At 39.7% G+C, this 23141-nt stretch overlaps 1 protein-coding gene across 4 annotated transcripts in view; it reads right to left on the bottom strand.

Moving 5' to 3' along the window:
• Positions 1–3607: 3607 nt before the first annotated feature.
• Positions 3608–23141, bottom strand: part of PIWIL2 (piwi like RNA-mediated gene silencing 2) — a 76803-nt gene continuing 57269 nt past the window's right edge. For 3 of the 4 annotated variants that reach the window (XM_025281861.3, XM_006047911.4, XM_025281862.3), the window contains exons 21-23: positions 6776–7029; positions 6241–6348; positions 3608–5436 (exon numbers count right to left, since the gene is read on the bottom strand). In XM_025281861.3, coding sequence (XP_025137646.1) covers positions 5280–5436; positions 6241–6348; positions 6776–7029 — 519 coding nt within the window. In that variant the 3' untranslated portion in view covers positions 3608–5279. Of the gene's footprint in view, positions 5437–6240; positions 6349–6385; positions 6524–6775; positions 7030–23141 lie in introns of all 4 variants that reach the window. The other variant, XR_006550041.1, reaches the window with a different exon arrangement.

Below are 23141 nucleotides of genomic sequence, written 5' to 3'. Positions count from 1 at the left end.
TTGCTGAAATTTATATCCACTGAGTCAGTGATGCCATCCAATAATCTGATTCTCTGCTGCCCTCTTCTCCTTTTGCCTTCAATCCTTCCTAGCATCAGGGTCTTTTCCAATGAGCCAGCTGTTCTCATCAGCTGGCCAAAGGACTGGAGTGTTAGCATCAGCATCAGTCCTTCCAATGCAATCCAGGTGACTGACCATTTGTTTCTGCAGGGCTACAGGCTCTCAACAGTCTAGGTGAATCTTCATGATAATTTGTCACCATGTGGTCCTTCCACATGCTAATAATACTAACTCAGGCTGCACATACCTGTCTGTGGGGCTTGGGGATTTCTCATGAATGTCTTTTGCCCTTAGTTTCTTCCTACTGCCCTTGGATGGTCAGCATCCTACTCCCCCCTTCCAGGCCCCAGCTGTCTTCATCCAGAAGAATTCACTCCAGCAATCCTGTGCCTCGTAGGGTCTAAGGTTGCATCTTCTATCCTTATCTGAAATGAAAAACCTCAGTGCTCCCATCCCTGCATTTTGTCCATAACCCTGGGAGCTATGTTGGCATCAACTATAACCACAAAGGTCCGTATAGTCAAAGCTGTGGTTTTTCCAATAGTCATGTACAGATGTAAGAGGAGGACCATAAAGAAGGCTAAGCACCAAAGAACTGATGCTTTTGAACTGTGGTGCTAGAGAAGACTCTTCAGAGTCCCTTGGACATCAAGGAGATCAAACCAGTCAATCCTAAAGGAAATCAACCCTTAATATTCATTGGAAAGACTGATGCTGAAGCTGAAGCTCCAAAACTTTGGCCACCTGATACAAAGAGCTGACTCATTAGAAAAGACCCTGATGCTGGGAAAGATTGAGGACAGGAGGAGAAGGGCGTGACACAGAATAAAATGGTTGGCATCATCAACTCAGTGGACATGAGTCTGAGCAAATTCCAGGAGACAGTGAAGGACAGGGAAGTCCAGTGTGCTCTTCATGTGGCTGAAGACAGTCGGAAACGACTTGGCAACTGAACAACAACATAACCACTCTGCCTTCCCTTTCTTTCTTCAGCCTCAATTATTTTTCTTCCTTCCTACTTCCCCCATCATCATCTCTTCCCTTGTTCCATTTCCCCCAAATCCAGATAATTAATGTAAAAAAAAATTTTTGTTTTCTAAACATTTCTCAGTATGGTCAGCTCAGTCTACCATATTGCCAAAAGTCTCTAAAGTTTCCAGAAGTCTCCCTTACTCATTCTTTCTTTTGACCATGTGGCGCAGCTTGTGGGATCTCAGTTCCCTGACCAGGGACCCAGGGATTGAAGCCCAGTCAGCACAGTGAAGGGCATCCCTGGTGGCTCAGCAGTTAAGAATCTGCCTGCAATGCAGGAAACACGGGTCCAATCCCTGGGTCGGGAAGATCCCCTGGAGGAAGGCATGGCAACCCACTCCTGTATTCTTGCCTGGAGGATCCCACAGACAGAAGGGTCTGGCAGGCTACAGTACATGGGGTTGCAAAACAGTTAAGACATGACTTAGTGACTAAATAACAACAACAGGAGAGTGAAAGCACTGAATCCTAATCTCTAGACCACGAGGGAACTCCCACCCTAACTCATTCTTTTAAAAAAAGTTATTTTTTAGAGCACATTTTTAGGTTCACTGCACAATTTGCAAAGGTTAGACGTTTCCCATATACACACAGCCTCCCCCATTATCAACATCCCCCACAAGAATGGTGCTTGTGTTAATTACAGTTAGTGAACCTACATCAACTTCTTGTCATAATCACTCAAGGTTCAAGGAACATCAGGCTTTATATTCAGTGTTTCATATTCTATGGGTTTGGACAAATCCATAATGACATGGATCCACTGTCATTACACATAATTACAGTATCCTACAGAATAGTTTCCTTGCCCTAAAACTCCTCTGCCCATTCATCCCTCCTTCTCCCCAAACCCTGATCCTTTTACTGTCTCTATAGTTTTTGCCTTTTCCAGAATGTTATATGGTTGAAATCATACAGTATGTAACACTTTCAGATTGGCTTCTTTCACTTAGTAATATGCATTTAAGTATCCTCCAGGTCTTTTCATGGCTTTGATAGCTCATTTCTTTTTAGCACTGACTGATATTCCATTGTCTCCTTATACCAGTGTTTATCCATTTACCTGCTGATGGACATCTTGGTTGCTTACAAGTTTTGGCAATTATGAAGGAATAAAGCTGCTATCAACATCCAGTGCAGGTTTCTGTGTTGATGTAAATTATAAACTCTTTTGGGCAAATACCAAACAGTGTGACTGCTTGATCATATGATAAGGGTATGTTTTGATTTGTAAGAAACTACCAAATTGCCTTTTAAACTAGCTGTGCTATTTCGCATTCCCTCGGGCAACGATGGATGATTGAATTTCTGTTCCACATCCTCACCAGCATTTGGAGTGGTCAACGTTTCAAATCTGGACCATTCTATTAATAAGAGGTATGCAGTGGTATCTCATTTTAATTTGTAGTTCTCTAATGACATATGATGTTGGGCATATCTTCATATGCTTATTTGCCAACGGTATGACTTAGTTGGTGAAATATCTCTTCAGGTCTTTTTGCCCAATTTTTAATCAGGTTGTTTTCTTACTGTTGAATTTTAAGAGTTCTTTGTATATTTCCGATTAACAGTCCTTTACCAGATATGTCTTTTTTTTTTTTTTTTTTCCTTTGACATGCCTCACGGCATGTAGAACTTCCCTGACCAGGGCTTCAACTCAAGCTCCTACAGTGGAAGAGCAGTCTTAGCCACTGGGCTGCCAGGAAGCCCCTCAGACTTGTCTTTCGCAAATATTTTCTTCCAGTCTGTGGCTTTTTTTTCTCATTCTCTTGAATTTCCTAATTTTTTTAAGAGAGAAAATAAGTCTAGACAGGGAAAGGTAAGACACTCAGAAAAAGCTAGGTTTAGGGGAAAAAAAGAGAAAATAGGGTCTTTCTCCAATTATCCCAAATGACTGAGAAATTTCAGGCACAAGTTATAACATTTTCAATATGAAGAGCTAGTCATTTATAAAACTACTTCCCTTTTCAAACCATTCAATAAAATGCTGCTCAAGTAAAAAGGAGCTAAATTAGATTCTTTTAAGGATGAGTTCAAGAAACACTGAATCACTGAAGACGGAGTTTCTAAATAAACAGAAAAGGATGTAGTGGTGAAGTAAGCAGTCAGGGTTCTTTGGGAAGGTACTTAAAAAGGTTACAGACACACCATGAAGTACAAGCAAAGAAGGACAAGCATTAGGAAAAGGCGAGAGGGAAGGGCCACCCTTAGGAGCTGGCTTTTACTCAGGCTAACAAAAATTCTCTGATGGGAAGAGAGTTTTGAAAACAAGACAGAACACACACACACCCATATATACAACACGTGCCTCATTCGTCCCAGAAGACAGACTGTTGGTATCTTCTTCAAGAAATCTTACTGCCAGATTTCAGTGAAATTACCTGAGTACCAGTACTGCAGCTGCCCCCAGCACGCCCAGTGACAAATTAATAATTCTAACTAGTGCTACAGGTTTACGAAGAAAAAGAACTATGTCACTACCATATGTCAACATTATTACAAACACAACTACACATTTATACAAATTTCTTTTTATTTTCTACCCCATGACCCAGTCATTTCACATTAAGACTGAAAAAACAAGGAAAGAAAACCAGGAGGAAAAAGTGAAGAAATGTGAATTAGGAAACCTAACTTCAAAAGAGAAATTCAAAATGCTTCCAAAGAGAATTGGAGAACTGTTTGATCAAAACCAGTGATCCAATGTGCCTGATTCTGCAGTGTTTAAACCCCAGGTCTCAGCCCTTCGCTGTCCCTCACTCCGCGTGGAACCAGAAGTGCACATGAGACCACTGACCCCCACGGCTGCTCAGCCTCTGCTTCATGCTGCAGCCAACGCAATGCTAGGTTGGTTTTATTCATCTAAGGAGTTTTAAGCTAAAGTTTCTCTTCTCACACACTGTCATATAAAATGAGGATTTCTGCGTCATCCCTCCCTGCCATCACACAAAAAACTTAATAAATAAAATACACACACAAATAAATACAAATTCCAAAATGTTAAATAAAACTAGCTTTTAAAAATCTAGATAAAACAAGGTAAGACTGAATTAGCCCTGAAGGGACTGGAAGATTTTTAAACAGGAGAAAAATAAACACACACACAAAAAACACTGAAACTTGCAGGCACAGTGACAACTTTCTAAACTGAAATGTCTGGACTTTGGAAGGAGTGTCATGTTTCCCAAAGCTAACTTCTGGAAATCTTAATGCAGACTCAGAGCAATTCCTAACAAAATGAGCTAACGGCCGGGAAGAGAGTATTGAGCAAGGGAAGTGAGTGGTTCAATTTGCAAACATATCAACAGAAAAGGAAGAGAAAGCAGAGAAAGGGTCAAGAAAAGCTCATGGCCTGTCATGAACCTTTGAAGCTACTGAATTTCACATGTTCTGATTTTTAGTTTTAAAAAACTGAAACTTACTAAAGGTCAGTAACAAGGACAAGGAGCAAAAGTATCTTGGTATGTGTGTGTGTGGTGGAGGTCGGGGGAGGAAGGTAGGAAGAAACCAACACTGCATACTATAAAGCAACTGAAATATACAGATAAAACTGCGTTTGTCCTCTCAGGAGGCAAGAAATAACTAAACACTCCTTCCAAAGCTAGTTCAAGTCATGTTTCATCAACTCAATCCCTAGAGACGATTAGGTCAGCAAGAGCCTGAAGAGTACCCACCCGCTGGTTTCACGACATGTCTTTCACATTTGCCAGCAACAGCCAAATCCTGAGAAATTTTGCCTTCTTACCTTTCCAGTTGCCCAAATAAAGTAGCTCTCTACTTTAAGAACTTTGCAAAGACTTCATTCACTATCGGCTCTGGACCAGAAATGAGAACTGCTTTTATAAGTGTAATTGCTGCTTCTTCAGGTTTCTACAGCTTCTGTCAGCTTTGGAGACTCCTGAAGGGGTCACCCATCTTCACCCACCCCATCTACACTGCAGCAGACTACCTCCATTTGCTCTACAAAGGCAACAAGACAATTTCTAGCTGAAATTTATGATGGAACCTGATTCTCAGTGTTAACAGACTTAGAAAAGAAAATGAAAAGAAAGATATTCTACTGGGTTGGTGAAACAGCAAACACCAACACAAACCCCTTTCCAGTTGCTGTTGACCCTGCACAGATGAGTTCACAGCTGAGTTCAGAAGTCTGCCTGCTCTGACCAGCCCGTGTCCTGACTGTCCAGTCACAGGAAGAACAGGTTCTCACACAGCTGGATGGCTGGTTCGTGGTGCAAGATCTGTCCTGACAGGAAGGCTAGCTTGTGGGCATACTTGCAAGGAGCTGGAACTCTAATGGTACCAGGCCAATTCCAGTACATGTGGCACAGTTTGAAAGTCAACCTGTAGGCCAAGAAGAAAACATGAGCCTTATCACTCTCCATCTTCAGTGCAAAGCATGATTATGTCCTTCTGGGTGCATGACACAGCATATTTACCAGCAAACTGGGGGACTGAGGAATATATGATGCAACTTTTTGGAATTACTATTTTTAAGTGAAATTATTTCCACTATTTTTAAGTCAAGAGGACATGGGGAAATTCCCAATTTAGGTGCTCCTGTTTTTATAGCAAAACAAGGAAAACAACAACATTTTTTTTCTCTTGTCTTAAGAAAAGGCTGCAGAAAGAGAAGTACCCAGCAAAGTGTTTTTTACTCTGAGCTCAAGAGCAACGGGTCTCAAACTTGGCTGTGTGTCATAATCACCGGGAGCAGTTTTTAAAAATACAAACGCTTCAGAATGCTTCGAGGTGAAGCCTGGTTGGTTGGTAGTAATTTTTTGAAAGGTCTTCAAGTAATTTTACCATACAAAAATGATTATCAATTATTCCTCGAAAAGATATATCATTATCATCAAAGACATAAAGAAACTCAAGGGGTAAGGAGGCAGGCAGTATTTGTCTTTTCTGATTATATAAGAGAAAATGAGTCTTAGTAAATCCAACTCCAAAAGATAAATTCAAAATGCTTTAAGAAAAAAAATGCTTTCAGAGAGAATCAAAAAATTATTAAGCCAAAACCAGTGATTTGTTGAATTAAGCCAAATCCAATTTGCTGAATTCAGAGGTTTTTAAACTCCAGGTCTTAGACTTAGCTCAGTGGCCAGAATTATTCACAAGTTAGGAGTAAGTTACTGGTCAGCTCACCTCTGCATATGATCAGGGCTCAGGTTTGCAGTGTTGAGAACACAAACATAATGGGTTGGAATGCCACAACCCTGCCGCACATGATGGGCAAGAAGGTAGAAGTCCACCCTAGTAAGGAAAAAGTACAAACTAATGGTATAGTTACAGAGCTGGAGATGCTCCTTCATCCAAGGCTCAGAGAGGTCAAATGACTGGATCAAGGACATCACACGGACACGAGGATGAGAATTCAGGTCTCCTGACTCAACAGGCTATTTAAAAGTGGTGGTAGAAACGATCACATCTGTGTGCAGAAGATTAAGCATGCATATTCTTAGGAAAAGAATGCATGTTCAATATTTTATACTTAAGAGCTAAAAGCTTCACTGGTGGTTTGTGTGTTTTCTAAATAGCTTTTAAAATTTTATTTTTTACCAGGAAAATCTCTTGAGGATACCATTCCAAATCTCTCTAGGCTACCTCCCCATTCCAGTACCCAGGAAACACAGAACTTCCCCAAACTATTCTTGTTGAAATACGTGTTTCACCCACTTACCACTCACAGCTTGTTATCGTATGATCTACCACAGTCCCAGGGGAGGGAGTCGCAAAGTTCTCAGTGGCCGCCAGGTACAGGTTGGTGCTGATTTTCTTCTGCACTACAAACACCACCATCTTGGGATGATAATTCTCAAAAGCTTCAAAACACTTCTGTAGCTGAGGAATTTCATAGCTGGCAACTGTCTTTAGTTGGCCATCAGATACTCCATCACGGTACACCACAATCTTATCTGGGAGGCAGTGGTTCACCTGAAACGAAACCTTGCTGAGGTGAACCGTGGGGCCCTAGGGCTAATGACCACCAGCAGAGGGCGGCTCACCCAGTGAACAACCTGGAGACATGGCAGTAGGTCCCTTTGACAGCTAGACCCGAAGCCATCATGTTGAAAGGGCAAGGAAAGGCAGCTTCTAGTCATTTCTAGATTCCTCAGGGTAGCAAAACAGGTCTGGCACAGCCAAGGTGTTATAAAATATGGAACCAAATAAGCAAGCTCTGAGTCATATACACAAGGCTTATACTGAAACGGTGTGAACAAAGTTAAAAAGAAGGAAAATTACAGGCTTGAATCAATCTTCCTTCTACTTGGATTTAACACTAAATTACTGTCTATGCAAAGAACAAGGTGAACTGTTGAAGAGATTCTAACATATAACTGCACATGCCACAGATCCACCAGCCTGATATTTTTGTGCATCAGCAACATCCAAAGTTGCTAAAACAAAGATCCTTTACTAAATAATTATTCTGTGTGTGTGTGCGTGCTTAATTGCTCAGTCATATCTGATTCTTTACAACCTTGGAATTATTGCCCTAGTCGAAGTGCTTTTTTATCGTTTTTTCTCTACTATCTATTCCACTTTTTTTTTTTTTTTTTTTTTTTTGTGCTAAGAGCATTTAAGTGTTCTTCTGCCTGCAATAGGATAGTCTGGTGGGATTTTAATTGAGCTGCCTTCCCCTAAATCCAGGCCTTCTCAGCCTCAACACTATTGATGTGTGGGACCAGTGAATTCTGTTATTGGGGGCTGACAACAGAGCATGTTCCATAGCATTCCTGGCCTCTACCCTCTAGATGCCAGTAGCTCTCTCTCCCAGTTATAACCCAAAATGTCTCCAGGCTTCACAGTGGGAGGACAAAACTGTCCCCAGTTGAGAATCACTGCGCTAACGAAAAGACAGGAGATGACTCCAGCTACGCCAGCAGAATGCTTTTCCCTCACTCTGACTCTTGAGCAGAGAACCAGAAACACTTGGAGTTTGATGGTGCTTTTTCAGGTCCCTGTTTCTAGAACTCCTTTCCATTTCCCAGTTTGACGCTCAACCTTCTCACCAATTCCCTGAGGCTCTTCATGATCTTACCAACTAATCTCCATTTTGCTAAAGTGAGCACATTTCTGTGATTTCCCAAAGAGTCTTGATATGCTGTGTTAAAGGCTGGGTAACATAGGCACTGAGATCTGAAAAAAACCTGATTTCACAGGTGAGGAAACAGAGAAATATGACACTGGATCTGGGGTCAGGAGACCTGAGTCTGCATGTGTTGCTCCTCAGCTATGCTGTTGAAGACTGTTTCCCCACTTGAAAATAATGATCACCTCACCTTCTTCTGGAGAAGGCAATGGCAACCCACTCCAGTACTCTTGCCTGGAAAATCCCATGGATGGAGGAGCCTGGTAGGCGGCAGTCCATGGGGTCACTAAGAGTCAAACACGACTGAGCGACTTCACTTTCACTTTTCACTTTCATGCACTGGAGAAGGAAATGGCAACCCACTCCAGTGTTCTTGCCTGGAGAATCCCAGGGATGGGGGAGCCTGGTGGGCTGCCATCTATGGGGTCGCACAGAGTCGGACACGACTGAAGCGACTTAGCAGCAGCAGCACCTTCTTCTTAGGGTTGAGAGATAAGGCGTGTGTATCATGAATACAAAAGCTGAAGACAAACTAGATCAAGGAAATACAGATATTCTGAAGCACAGGGAAGGAATCTAACAAGATCAATGGAGTATAAATCAGAATCAAATTCAACTGAAGTATTCACTGATATTATGTCTTTCTTTAAAATTTGCTAACCCTGGCAATCCACTCCAGTATTCTTGCTTGGAGAACCTCATGGACAGAAGAGCCTGGCAGGCTACAGTCCATAGGGTCTCACAGAGTAAGACAAGACTGAAGCGACTTAGCATGGCACGGCAACCAACCACTGAGGGTGAGACACTATACTTGGTCCTACATAAGATTCCAGTAAGAGTGAAGGACATGATTCCTGTTACCAAGGAGCATGAAAATCTAATAACATAGTTAACAATCAACAATGGTAACTTTTCTAGATCATCTAGCCCATCCTCCTCATTTCATAAATGATAAGACTATCATCTAGGAGGGTCAAAATATGAGACAAGTCACAATACTGAAACATTAATGGTAAATATACATTATCAAATCACTTCAGTACTGCATTAAATACATGAAACAATAAATTCATTAACATCTTGAAAGGAGGACTGTGCTTGTTGGCCTGGTGTCTCTAGCACTAAATACAATGGTGAGGGTCAAGGAAAAAATAGTATCTGCTGAAACTCTGAGATGTTTTTTTATGTGTGATTACATTCATTCACTGAACAAACACTTAATGCCCACTAGATATGAGCCACTGTGCTAGTCTCATAAAAATTATCTTGAAAGGATGTTCAAGTATTAGTCGCTCAGTCATGTCCGACTTCTTGTGACGCCATGGATCGTAGCTGGCCAGGCTCCTCTGTCCATGGGATTCTCCAGGCAAGAATACTGGAGTGGGTAGCCATTCCCTTCTCCAAGGGATCTTCCCAACCCAGCGATCGAATCCCCGTCTCTTGCCACTGCAAGCAGATTATTTACCATCTGAGCCGCCAGGGAAGCCCCAAAATTATCTTGATACCTTCCAAATATTAGTGGAACTTAAAACTGGGGAGACACAAACATAAAAGTAAATGCCCTCAAAACATTATAAATAATGTAACAAAGGTATAAATAAAATGCCATGAGAAGAGAGAAGTATAAGACATTTGTTCCCTGGAGCAATATGTAAACCTCAGTAAAAGAATCAGCAGACACTTCAGTCAGCAAAGGGTAAAAGGATTCCAGGTAGAGCTTGAGCAAAGTTCTATACTGTGACTAGACAAGGCGCAAGTAAACAACTGGAGACTGACCTATATGATGATGTAAGTAACCCAAGTGTCCATCAACACAAGAATGGGTAAGCAAAATGTGGCATATACGTCCAACAGAATATTATTCAGCTTTTAAAAGGGAGGAAATTCTGCAATGTACTACAACATGGATGAACTCTGAAGACATTATGCTAAATGAAACAAACCAGTTGCAAAAAGACAAATGAGTATCATTCCATGGATGTGAGATACTCAGAATCATCAAAATCAGAGACAGAACGTAGAACGGTGGCGGCCAGGGGTGAGGGGGTGAAGAGCATGGGAAACAATTGTTTAATGAAGAGAGTTTCAGTTTTACAACATAAAAAGAGCTAATGGAGATGGATGATGAAGACAACTGCACAACATTATCAATGTATTTCCCACCATTAAAAAGTTATACTTAAAAAGGGATAGAATGTTAAGTTTTATATGTATTTTACTTAATTAAAAAACACTGGGGGCTTCCCTGGTGGCTCAGTGGTAAAGAATCCTCCTGCCAATGTAGGAGACACGGGTTTCATCCCTGGTCTGGGAAGATCCCACATGCAGCAGAGCAACTAAGCCCATGCACCACAACGACTGAAGCCTGGGCGCTTATAGCCCGTGCTCTGCAACAAGAGAAGCCACTTCAGTGAGAAGCCTGTTCCCTACAACTAGAGAAAAAAAAGTCTACGCGGCAACAAAGACCAGTACAGCCATTAAAAAAAAAATTGGGGGAAAAAAAGGAGGAAGAAGAGGCCAACAAGATATTGGCAACAGTAGGTGCAATAAGGGCAGCTAAATTCTGGAAGAGTTCCCAAATAATCACTGGCTCAAGATAATTCCACCCTAAGATTCTCCCAATTCTGCTAAGACAAGCGAAGTGAAAGTGGAACTGAGAAGCAGAAAGAACCTATACACTCACACATCGTAAAGCTGGCTGCTTCCAACTTTTAATTCCGAAGGTAACACCGTGGCCCTTCTGTCTTCAGAGTCAGATACCAGTCAGACCAGGCTGGTAATCACAGCCACAGCCACAGCCACATCAGAAGCAACAGGGGCTGCATCAACTACAGCTGAGTTTAATTTTCTCCAACCTCAGGCCAAATCACAGATAAACTCAACATCAGGTGATTACTAATCATGAGCGCTAAAAGCTACGGCAAGTGTCAAGAACAGCTTGGCTTTGATTTTCACACGTGAATGGAAAGCGACCCTGGCACTCAGACTCACATGTCAGGCTTCAGTGGCCCATGAGACATCGCAGTACTAGAGGAGCCTCGCAGGCAGCGGGAGATGTGGTCCCGGAGCTCTGACGAATGCTATGGGCCACAAGCAGTGGTTCCCAGGGTGTACTCTGGGCTCCAATCCTTTCCCATCCAGGAGTCCCTTAGTCATTTTAAGGAGTCCACAAAGTCAAAACTGTTCTCACAATACCACTACATTACTTGGCATTTTCACTATAATTCTCTCACAAATATGCACCAGAATTTTCCAGAAAGTAAATGATGTGTGACACCACAATAAATTAAATGCAGGACATTTCCTTGCCTTTTACTAACCCAAACATTACAGCCATTCACTGAAATGTAAAACAAACATTACCAAACATTTTAAAAGTAGTTATCTTTAATTTTACTACTCTTGAGTATCTCATATATGTGGAATCATACGGTATTTCTCTTTTTGTGATTATGATCTTTAAAATGTGATTTTTGTTATTCACATGTATTGAGCTTATTAGTATTTGAAAGTAAAATTTAAAAATATAAAACATTCTCAGTTTTAAAATCTAATATGATAATAATCACTGATAGATACACACTTATACAAACAAAAAACTCAGTAATATTTAAGGTTTCCTTAGACCAGAAAATCTGAGAACTGCTGGACTAGAAAAATAAATCTAAATACAGATTTTAAATAAAACCATAGATGAAATGAAGCTTGCCAGCAAGGCCTCTTTCATAGACCAGGAATTCTGGGAAATCCTATAGCTGAGGATAATTGGAAAAGCTGGACAAAATATAAAAACATCTATGTGAAGGCACGTCAGAGGAAGGGTGGGGGCCCAGGGAAATAAGCCAACCTTTCGAACCTGTTTTTCCCTTGGCAGCATGTGTTAATTTGTTGATTTCACACACATACGTAAGCTAGATGGATGTTTGGGAGTACTGTTTTTTCTGATTCACAGCTTTATTTAGATATAATGTGCGACACCGTAAAAGACACTCTTTTAAGGTACAAGAGTCAAAAGTTTTAAGTTTATAGAATCTTGCAACCATCATCAATTTTAGAATATATTCATCACCCCAAAAAGGTAATCTCATACGCACTAGCAACTATTTTCCACGACCCCTCAACCCCAACTCCTGAAACACACTAACCTACTTTTTGTTTCTTTGGATTAGACTGTCCTGGACAAACATAATCAATAGGTGGTCTTTGTGACTAAACAGTTTCACTGAACATAATATTTTCATAGTTCACCCATGTTGTACCATGTATCGATACTTCATTCCTTTATGCTGCCAGATAGTATTCCATCACATTGTTTGTCCATTCATCAATTATATGGAGTATTTTCACTTTTGGCTATTATGAATAATACTGCTATATGATCATCATATACACGTTTTTGTGTGGACATATGCTTTCAGTTCTTTTGGTTTACATCTAGGAGTAGAATTGCTGGGTTTCCTGTAACTATGCTTAACATTCTGAAGAAATGCCAAACTGTTTTTCAAAGTAGCTCAACTATTTGGCAATCCCACCAGCAATGCATGAGGGTTCCAATTTCTCCACATACTCAACAACACTCTTTTTTATTTTAGTCATCTTAGTGTGTGTGTGGGCTCCCCGGTGGCTCAGATGGTAAAGAATCTGTCTGCAATGTGGGAGACCTGGGCTTGATCCTTGGGTTGGGCAGATCCCCCAAAGAAGGGAATGGCAACCCACTCTAGTATTCTGGCCTGGAGAATTCCATGGACAGAGGAACCTGGCAGGCTACAGTTCATGGGGTCACAAAGGGTCAGGACACAACTGAGCAACTTTAACTTGCACTTTAGTATGAGTTGTGGTAGCATCCCATCATATGTGCATGTTTTTAAATAAAGACTTTGTTTTTTAGACCAGTATTAAGTTTACAAACAAACTGAGGCCATAGTACAGAGTTCCCATATACACCTTCCCCACCAATCACACAATTTCCCCCATTGTTACTATATTACATTAGAATAGGACATTTGTTACAAATGATGAATACTGATATATTATTATCAACTAAAGTCAACAGGTGGCCCATTGGTAAAGAATCTGCCTGCCAATGGAGGAGATGCAGGAGACCTGGGTTCAACCCCTGGGTTGGGAAGATTCCTGGAATAGGAAATGGCAATCCACCCCAGTATTTTCACCTGGAAAATCCCATGGACAGAGGAGCCTGGCAGGCTACAGTTCATGGGGTCACAAAGAGTTAGACACGACTGAGTGACTGAGCACAGCACACAGTTTATATTAGAGTTTACTCTCGTACATTCTATAGGCTTTGAAAAATACATGTCATTTGTCTACATTTGTCACATGTCATTTGTAGTATCATATACAATATTTTTACAGTCCTAAAAATCCCCTGTTCTCCCTATTTATCCTATCTTCACCCTCCCAAACCTCTGGTAATCACTATCTATTTACTGTGTCCATACTTTGTGTCTTTTCCAGACTGTCCTGTAGTTGGAATCATACAGTATGTAGCCTTTTTAGATATGCTTCTTTCACTTTATTATGCATTTAAGATTCCTCTGGATCTTCCCCTAATTCAATAGTTCATTTCTGTTTACTGATGAATTTGTAACTGTCTGGATGTCCTATAGATTATTTGTCCATTCACCTACTGAAGGACATCTTGGTTGCTTCCAAGTTTTAACGATTGTAAATAAGGCTGCTATAAAAATTGTGTAATTTTTGTTTGTGTGTGTAGACATATGCTTTCAACTCATCTGGGTACGTACCAAGGAGTATGACTGCTGGATGGTATGGTAAGAGAATGTTTAGTTTGTAAGAAACTGCTGAACTGTCTTCCAAAATGGCTGCACCATTCCACACTCCCTCAGGCAATGACGCGAGATTGCTCTACATCCTCACCAGCATTTGGTGGTGTCAGTTTTTGGACTTTGGCTATTCTGAAAGATGTGCAGTGGTACTTTGTTTAAATTTGGCATTCCCTAATATTATATTGAGGAGAAGGCAATGGCACCCCACTCCAGTACTCTTGCCTGGAAAATCCCATGGATGGAGGAGCCTGGTAGGCTGCAGTCCATGGGGTCGTTAAAGAGTCGGACATGACTGAGCGACTTCACTTTCACTTTTTACTTTCATGCATTGGAGAAGGAAATGGCAACCCACTCCAGTGTTCTTGCCTGGAGAATCCCAGGGATGGGGGAGCCTGGTGGGCTGCCGTCTATGGGATCGCACAGAGTCGGACACGACTGAAGCGACTTAGCAGCAGCAGCAGCAATATTATATTGAGTATCTCTGCATATACTTATTTGCCATCTGTATATGTTCTTTGATGAGAAGTCTGTTCAAAGTCTTTTGCCCATCTTATTACTTCTGAGTTTTTAATAATTCTGTTTTTTAAGTAACAGGACTTTATCATATATGTGTTTCACAAGTATTTCCTCTGAATATGTAGCTTCTTTTCCTTCTCTTAGTGTCTTTCACAGAAGTTTTTTAAAATTTTAATTAAGTTCTGTTCATCAGTTCTTTCATGGACAGTGAAATGTCCACATGGTAATAGTGCTTTGGTATCAAAAGGTCATCACCAAACCCAAGGTGACCAAGAATTTCTATACCTTTTACAGTTTTGTATTTTAACACTAAATTTGTGATAATTTTGAGTTACTTTTTGTGAAACATATATGGTCTGGATATAGTTTGTGGTTTTTCTTGTCACTGTTTTTTGGGTTGTTTTTTTTTTTTTTTCCATGTGGCTGGGCAGCTATTCCAGTACCATTTATTGAAGAGTCTCCTTTTCCCATTGAAGTGCCCCTGTTCTTTTATCAAAGATCACTGGAATGTATTTGTACCGGTCTATTTCTGGGCTGTTACCTTGTCTTCTTTTGTCAACACCACACCATCTATATTCCTGTAGATCTACAGCAGCCTAAGTCCCCTGATTTTGTTTTTCTTCAATACTGTGTTGGCTACCCTGTGTCTTTTGCCTTTCCATTTAAACTTTGCTGGGATTCTGTCTAGTGCTACACTGAATCTATGGATCAAATTGGGAAGAATTGACATCTTGACAATATTGAGTCTTTCTATCAATAAACATGGGATAGCTCTCCCTTTTTTTAGATTCTTTGATATTTCTCACGAGAGTTTTAAGAGTTTTCTTCATGTAGATCTTACACAAACTTTGTTAGATTTATATCTGTATATTTCTCTTTTTTTGGTGCTAATACAAATTGTATGGCTTTCAATTTCAAATTCCAATTGTTCATTGCTGGTATATAGAAAAGGAATTGATTATGTGGGTTTTTTTTTTTAAGCCATTTAATTTTGTAAATTTACTTTGTATCCTGCAACCTTATAATTCCAGCAGAGTTCTTTTTTGTTGTTGATTTCTTGAGATGTCTATGTAGACATGCTACCTGTAAAGTTTTTCCCCTCCTTTTCATCTGTATAAGTTTTACTCCTTTTTGTCTTTTTGCATTAGCAAGGACTCCCAGTATGATGCTGAATAGGAATGGTGAGAGAAGAAACACTTTGTTCTTGATCTTAGGGGGAAGTATGTAGTTTCTCAGAATTAGGTACAAGGTTAGCTGCAGGATTTTTGTAGGTGTTCTTTATCAAGCTTATGAAGTTCTTCCTATAGTGCTAGTCTGTTGGGAGGCTTTTTTATTTTTTAAATCACGAATGGGAGCTGATTTTTGTCAAATGCTTTTTCTGCATCTATTGGTGTGACAGGATTTTTCTTCTTGAGCCTACTGATGGACTGTATACAAATTTTAAAATGTTGAACCAACCTTGCATAACTGGAATATAACCCACTAGGTTGTTGTAGTCTTTTCAAGGGTTGCTTTAACAACCACAAACTGAGTTGCTTGGAACAACAGAAATGTACTCTCTCACATTTCTAGAGGGTAGAAGTCCAGAACTGAAGTTATCAGCAGTGCAACATGCATCTTCCAAAAGCCCTAGGAAAGAATACTTCCTTGCCTTACTTTAGCTTCTGGTGGTTTCTGAAAATCCTTAGTGTTTCTTGGATTGTATATACATCACTCCAATCTCATTTCCACCTTTTCAGTGCCACCTTCTGTTGTATGTGTCTCTGCTTGTTTATATGGCCTTCTATGACTCTGTGACCAAAGTTTCCTCTTTCTGTAGGAATACAATAGTGGCTTAGAGAAAGAGTTGATTACAGCATATTAATCTTGTATCTTCAACCCTGCTGAACTTTTATTAGCTACAATAGTGTGTATACACATATTCTTTATGGTTTTTTGTATGTAAGACAATGTCAAATAGATACAGAGAGTTAACTTGGGACTTCCCTGGTGGCCCAGTGCTAAGACTCCATGCTCCCAATGCAGGGGGCCCATATTCGATCCCTGGTCAGGGAACCAGATCCCACGTACCATAACTAAGAGTTTGCATGCCACGACTAAAGATCCCACCTGCAACTAAGACCTGGTACAAACAAATAAACAAATAAAATAAATATTTTAAAAGGCATACTTTAACTTCATTTCCAGTCTAGAAATCTTCTGCCATTTTCTTATGATATTTTTGTCTAGCTTTCAGTTCAGTTCAGTCACTCATTTGTCTCTGACTCTTTGTGACCCCAGAGACTGCAGCATGCCAGGCTTTCGTGTCCATTACCAACTCCTGGAGCTTGCTCAAAAACTCATGTCCATCGAGTCAGTGATGCCATCCAACCATCTCATCCTCTGTCGTCCCTTTCTCCTCCCGCCTTCAATTTTTCCCAGCATCAGGGTCTTTTCCAGTGAGTCAGTTCTTCTTATCAGGTTGCCAAAGAATTGGAGTTTCAGCTTCAGCATCAGTCCTTCCAATGAATATTCAGGACTGATTTCTTTTAGGATTGACTGGTTGGATCTCCTTGCAGTCCAAATGACTCTCAAGAGTTTTCTCCAACACAACAGTTCAAAAGCATCAATTCTTCAGCACTCAACCTTCTTTATAGTCCCAACTCTCACATCCATACATGACTACTAGAAAAACCATAGCTTTGACTAAACGGACTTTTGTTGGGAAGGTAACATCTCTGCTCTTTAATATGCTGTCTAGGTTTGACATAGCTTTTCTTCCAAGGAGCAAGCATCTTTTAATTTCATGGCTGCAGTCACCATGGGCAGTGATTTGGGAGTCCAAGAAAATAAACACTGTTTCCATTGTTTCCCCAGGTATTTGCCATGAAGTGATGGGGCTAGATGCCAAGATCTTAGTTTTTTGAATGTTGAGTTTTAAACCAGCTTTTTCACTCTCCTCTTTCACTTTCATCAAGAGGCTCTTTAGTTCCTCTTTGCTTTCTGCCATAAGGGTGGTATTGTCTGCATATCTGAGGCTGTTCTCCCTGCAATCTTGATTCCAACTTGTGTTTCATCCAGCCCAGCATTTCACATGATGTACTCTGCATGTAAGTTAAATAAGCACGGTGACAATATACAGCTTTGACATACTCCTTTCCCAATTTGGAACCAGTTTAGCTTTAGTATCAGGGTAATACTGGCCTTATGGTACAAACTGGAAAATGTTCCCTCCTTTCCTATTTTTTGGAAGAGTTCGTGAAAGAATATTCTTTCAATGTTTGGTATAACTAAAAAGTTTTGATGGTTTGTGCCTTTTTTGGAGTTTGCCCATCTCACTTAGGTAATCTAATTTCTGGGCATATAGTTGTTCATTTCCTAAAATCCTTTTTATTTCTGCAAGGTCAGTCTTTTTCATTCCTGATCTTAGTATCTTGATTCTTCCCTTTTTCATGGGTGCTAGCTAAAGGCTTATCAATTTTGTTGATCTTTTCAAATAATCAATTTTTGGTCGCACTGGTTTTCTCTGTTGTTTCTCAGTGTTCCAGTTCACTTATCTATGCTATAACCTCTATCAATTTTTTCCTTCTTGCTTTGAGCTTAGTTTGCTCTTCTTTTTCCAGTTTTTAAGATGGAACTTGGGTTGTTTGGAGATTTTTCTTATTTAATATAGGTGGCTCAGACGGTAAAGCATCTGCCTACAATGCAGATGTTCGATCCCTAGGTTGGGAAGACCCCCAGGAAAAGGAAATGGCAACCCACTCCAGTACTCTTGCCTGGAAAATCCCATGGATGGAGAATCCTGGTAGGCTACAGTCCATGGGGTAGCACAGAGTCGGACACGACTGAGAGACTTCACTCACTCACTCACTCACTCATTTACAGCTATACATTTTCTTCTAACTACTGCTTTACATACATCCACAAGTTTTGGTATGTTTTATTTTCATTTATCTCAAATTGTTTCCTAACTACCCCTTTGATTTCTTCTTTGACCTCTTGGTTACTTAAGAGTATTGTTTAATTTCCATATAGTTGTGACTTTCCCAAATGTCCCTTGTATTAACTTCTAATTTCATGCTAGTTGTGGTTTCAGACCATATTTTGCAGAGTTTTAATTTTTTTAAATGTACTGAGTCTTGTTTTACATACATTCTATCATGGAGAATACGTCACGTACATTTGCGAAGAATAGGAGTTCTGTTGTTGGGTGCTCTGTAAATGTCTGTTACGTTGAGTTAGACCACAGAATTGTTCAAATATTCTATTTCCTTGTTGATCTTATTTCTACTTGTTCTATCCATTACTGAAAATGGAATTTTGAAATCTCCATCTATTAATGAATTGTCTATTTCTCCTTTCATTTATATTTGTTTTTGTTTCATATATTTTTGGATCTATATTGCTAGTTTCACATGAGTTTATGCTTTATGATCTTCTCATGGACAGACCCTTCTGCTACTACAAATGTCTTTTCTTGTCTCCAGTAACAACTGCTGTCTTAAAGTCTATCTGGCCTATTTGTATAGCTACTCCAGCTCTCTTTTGGTTATTATTTCCATGGTTTATTTTCTTCTTTTACTTTCAACATACTGTGTCTTTGAAACTAAAATATGTCTCGTGTAGAAAGTACATCTTCATATTTTCACTTAATCTAAGTTACTAATTTATACTTCTGAATGGTGTTTAGTCCATTTACATTTAGTGCAATTACTGACAGAGTAAAATTTACATCTGCCATTTTACTATTTGTTTTCCACATGCCTTATATCTTTTCTGTCCCTCTATTTTTCCTCTACTGTCTTAATTTGTATTAAACAGGCATTTTCTAGTTACCATTTTAACTCCCTCGTCATTCTTTTTCTTACATTTTTGAGTTATTTTCTTAGTGTTTCACCTGGGGATTACAATTAACATATTACAACAATCTCATTTGGTCAATTAATACAAAGTTAACTTTGGTATTGTTCAAAAACTTTGCTTCTATATGCCTCTATTCCCTCTGCTCCCCTTTGTAACTTTGTCATACAAATTATATATTTATACTGTATACACATCCAATTATAATTATTGCTTTTTGTCTTTGTCTCTTAAAACACAAACTAGAAGAAAAGTTACAAACAAAAATATATTTTTTCTCTCCTTTATCTATATAGTTACCTTTCCCGGGCTACTTATTTCTTCATGTGGATACAAGTTACTGTCTATGTCATTTCATTTCTACATGAAGGACTCCCTTAAGTACTTCTTGCAGTCTGCTAGTGACAAATCCCCCCAGCTTTTATCTCAGAATGTTACACTTTCTCCTTTAAAAAAAAATGATATAAATCACAAAAAATCACCATTTTAGAGTATAATTCAGAGATTTTAGTATATTCACTAAATTATATACCTATCAACACTACTTATTTCAATAATATTTTCATCACCCTGAGAAGAACCTTGTACCCATCAGCAGTTACTCCCTATTCCTGCCAGCATTCTCATTCTCTGGAAACCAGCAATCTCTGTTTTGTCTCTACAAATACGCCTATTCCAGATATTTCAGATATGCATGCTAAGCCACTTCGGTAGTGTCTGACTGTGCGGTAGCCCACCAGGTTCCTGTATGCATGGGCTTCTCCACGTTAAGAATACGGGAGTGGATTGCCATGCCCTCCCCTAGGAGATCTTCCCAACCCAGAGATGCAACCTTCATCTGTTATGTCTCCTGCATTGGCAGGCAGGTTCTTTACCACTAGTGCCACCTGGGAAGCCTATTCATAGAAATGGAATAATATAAATACATGACTTTTTATGTCTAGCTTCTTTCACTGAACACAATGTCAAGGTTTCGCCTTCATTTCTGAACAGGAGCTTTTCTGGATATACAATTCCTATTCAACCTTCTTTTTCTTTCAGCATTTGCAGTATGTCATCTGACTGCCTTCGGGCCTCCACGACTGCTGATGAGAAGTCAGCTCTTAATCAAATTGAAGATGCCTTGAACACAACGAGTGGCTTTCACTTGGTGCTTTCAAGATGCCCTCTTTGTCTTTTAGCAGTTTTACTAGGTTGTGTCTCAGTGTGGGTATCTTTGAGTTTTTCCTATTTAGTGTTCATTGGGCCTCTTGGATGAATGATTTTTTTCACTAATTTGGGGAATTTGGGGCTATTGTCTCCTCCAGTGTTCTTTCTTCCTTATCCTTTCTCATTACTCCCCTTCTGGGAATCACATTATGTTCATATTGCTATGGCTGATGTTGTCCCACAGATCTCCGAGCCTCTGTTAGAATTCCTTATTTTTTCTTTTTTTCTTCACACTGAATGATATCAACTGACCTATCTTCAAATTTCTAGCTATATCTTTCTGCCTAATCAAATCTGATGTTAAGCCCCCATACTGAAATTTTCATTTATTACATTTTAGAATGCCAGAATTTCTATAAGGTTAATTTTCTTAAAAATACCTTTATTCAGATAATCCATATACCATTTAATTCACCAATTTAAAGTGTAAAATTAAATGGTTTTTAGTGGATTCACAGATATATACAACTATTACCACAATCAATTTTATAACATTTTCATCACCTCAACAAGAAGCCCCAGACTCTTAAAACTACCACCACTCTACATCTTTTACTCTCTCCCTAACTTAGCCCTAAGCAACCACTAATCTACTTTCTGTTTCTAAAAATGTGACTATTCTAAACATTTCTGATGAATGGACTCATGTAATATGTGAATGTGTGGTCCTTTATGACTGGCTTCTTTCACTTAGCATGACATATTCAAGGTCCAGGTATCGCCTGCTGTTTCACCTAATCTATATTTTTTCCTTAAAAACTTTATTATTTCATTTTCTCTTTTCTTGTCTCAATTGTTGCATGCTCTTCTTTTATTCTTTTAGTGGCTACCCCAGAAATTACAACATAACTCTTTAGTGTATCAAAATATAATATATATTAGTACTTTCACCTTTTCCTCAACAATTAAAGAAACTCAAGGCATTGGAATTTCATTTACTTCTCCCAGATATATCTCCAAGATATGATGTTATTGTCATTAACTTGAAATTTATACACACAAATGAATACATATCCATTCAAAAACATTAATTATTTTAGATGGTGGGCATTCATTTAAATTTATGCCCATGTTTGGCACTTTTATTCCTATTTTTATTCCTTTAACCATTTCTACATTTCTTTCTGGGATAATTTTCCTTCTAGGTGAAAAACGCTCTTTAGTATATGCCTTCACTGCAAATCTGCCAGTAACAGAGTCTTTTTTTCACCTTACTAAAAGTTACTTTTAGTGGGTATCAGATTCTATGTTGGTAGTTATTTTCCTTCAGCATTTTGTAGCTACTCTTTATCTTGTGGTTCAAACTGTTTGACTAGTTCACTATCTGTCAATTTGTTGCTCCTTGAAGATAAGTGTCTTGTTTTCCTTAACAGGTGTGTATATACATAATATGTCTTAACAGGTGCTGCTGCTGCTGCTGCTAAGTCCCTTCAGTCGTGTCCTACTCTGTGCGACCCCACAGACGGCAGCCCACCAGGCTCCCCCATCCCTGGGATTCTCCAGGCAAGAACACTGCAGTGGGTTGCCATTTCCTTCTCCAATGCATGAAAGTGAAAAGTGAAAGTGAAGTCGCTCAGTCGTGTCCAACTGTTAGCGACCCCATGGACTGCGGCCCACCAGGCTCCTCCATCCATGGGATTTTCAAGGCAAGAGTACTGGAGTGGGTTGCCATTGCCTTCTCCATAACAGGTACATATATATATTTGTCTTTACTTTCAACAGTTTTATTATAATGTGCCTGCTGTTGCTGGTGCTAAGTCACTTCAGTCGTGTCCAACTCTGTGTGACCCCATAGACGGCAGCCCACCAGGCTCCCCCATCCCTGGGATTCTCCAGGCAAGAACACTGGAGTGGGTTGCCATTTCTTTCTCCGATGCATGAAAGTGAAGAGTGAAAGGGAAGTTGCTCAGTCGTGTCCGACTCTTTGCGACCCCATGGACTGCAGCCCACCAGGCTCCTCCATCCATGGGACTTTCCAGGCAAGAGTACTGGAGTGGGGTGCCATCGCCTTCTCCGATAATGTGCCTAAGTGCACCTTTTATATCTTGCTTGGGATTTGACAGATTTCTTGTCTCTATGACTTGATGTGTTTTCTATCACTTTTAGAATATTCTTTACCATTGTCTTTTCTGCCCTCTATTCTCACTTACCTCCTTCTGGGCCACTTATGTGTGTATTATATTTTAACTCCGTAACTCCCATGTCTGTTGCCTTGCTATATTTTCTAACCCTCTGTATCTCAGTGAAATTTATTTTTTTACCTATATTTTAATGGTCTCTTTATTTCCTCAATTAAGCCTAAACTAAGATTACCCATTGTTATGCACAAAGATATGTTTCTCCAAAATTTGTGTGTTGAAGACCTAATCCACTACACCCAGAATGTGACTGTACTTGGAATATCTATTTAAAGAGGTTATTCAGTTTAAATGAGGTCACAGGGGTGGGCCCTCATCAAATATGACTGGTGTCTTTCTAATAAGAAGGGACTGGTACACAGACATACATGGGGTGAACATTATGTGACACAGAAGACAGCCATCTTTAAGACAAGAAGAGAGGCCTCAGGAGAATCCGGCCCT

Source organism: Bubalus bubalis, chromosome 3 (genome assembly GCF_019923935.1).
Source record: "Bubalus bubalis isolate 160015118507 breed Murrah chromosome 3, NDDB_SH_1, whole genome shotgun sequence".
NCBI classification, from domain to species: domain Eukaryota; kingdom Metazoa; phylum Chordata; class Mammalia; order Artiodactyla; family Bovidae; genus Bubalus; species Bubalus bubalis.
This window is presented reverse-complemented; position numbering and strand designations above follow the sequence as displayed.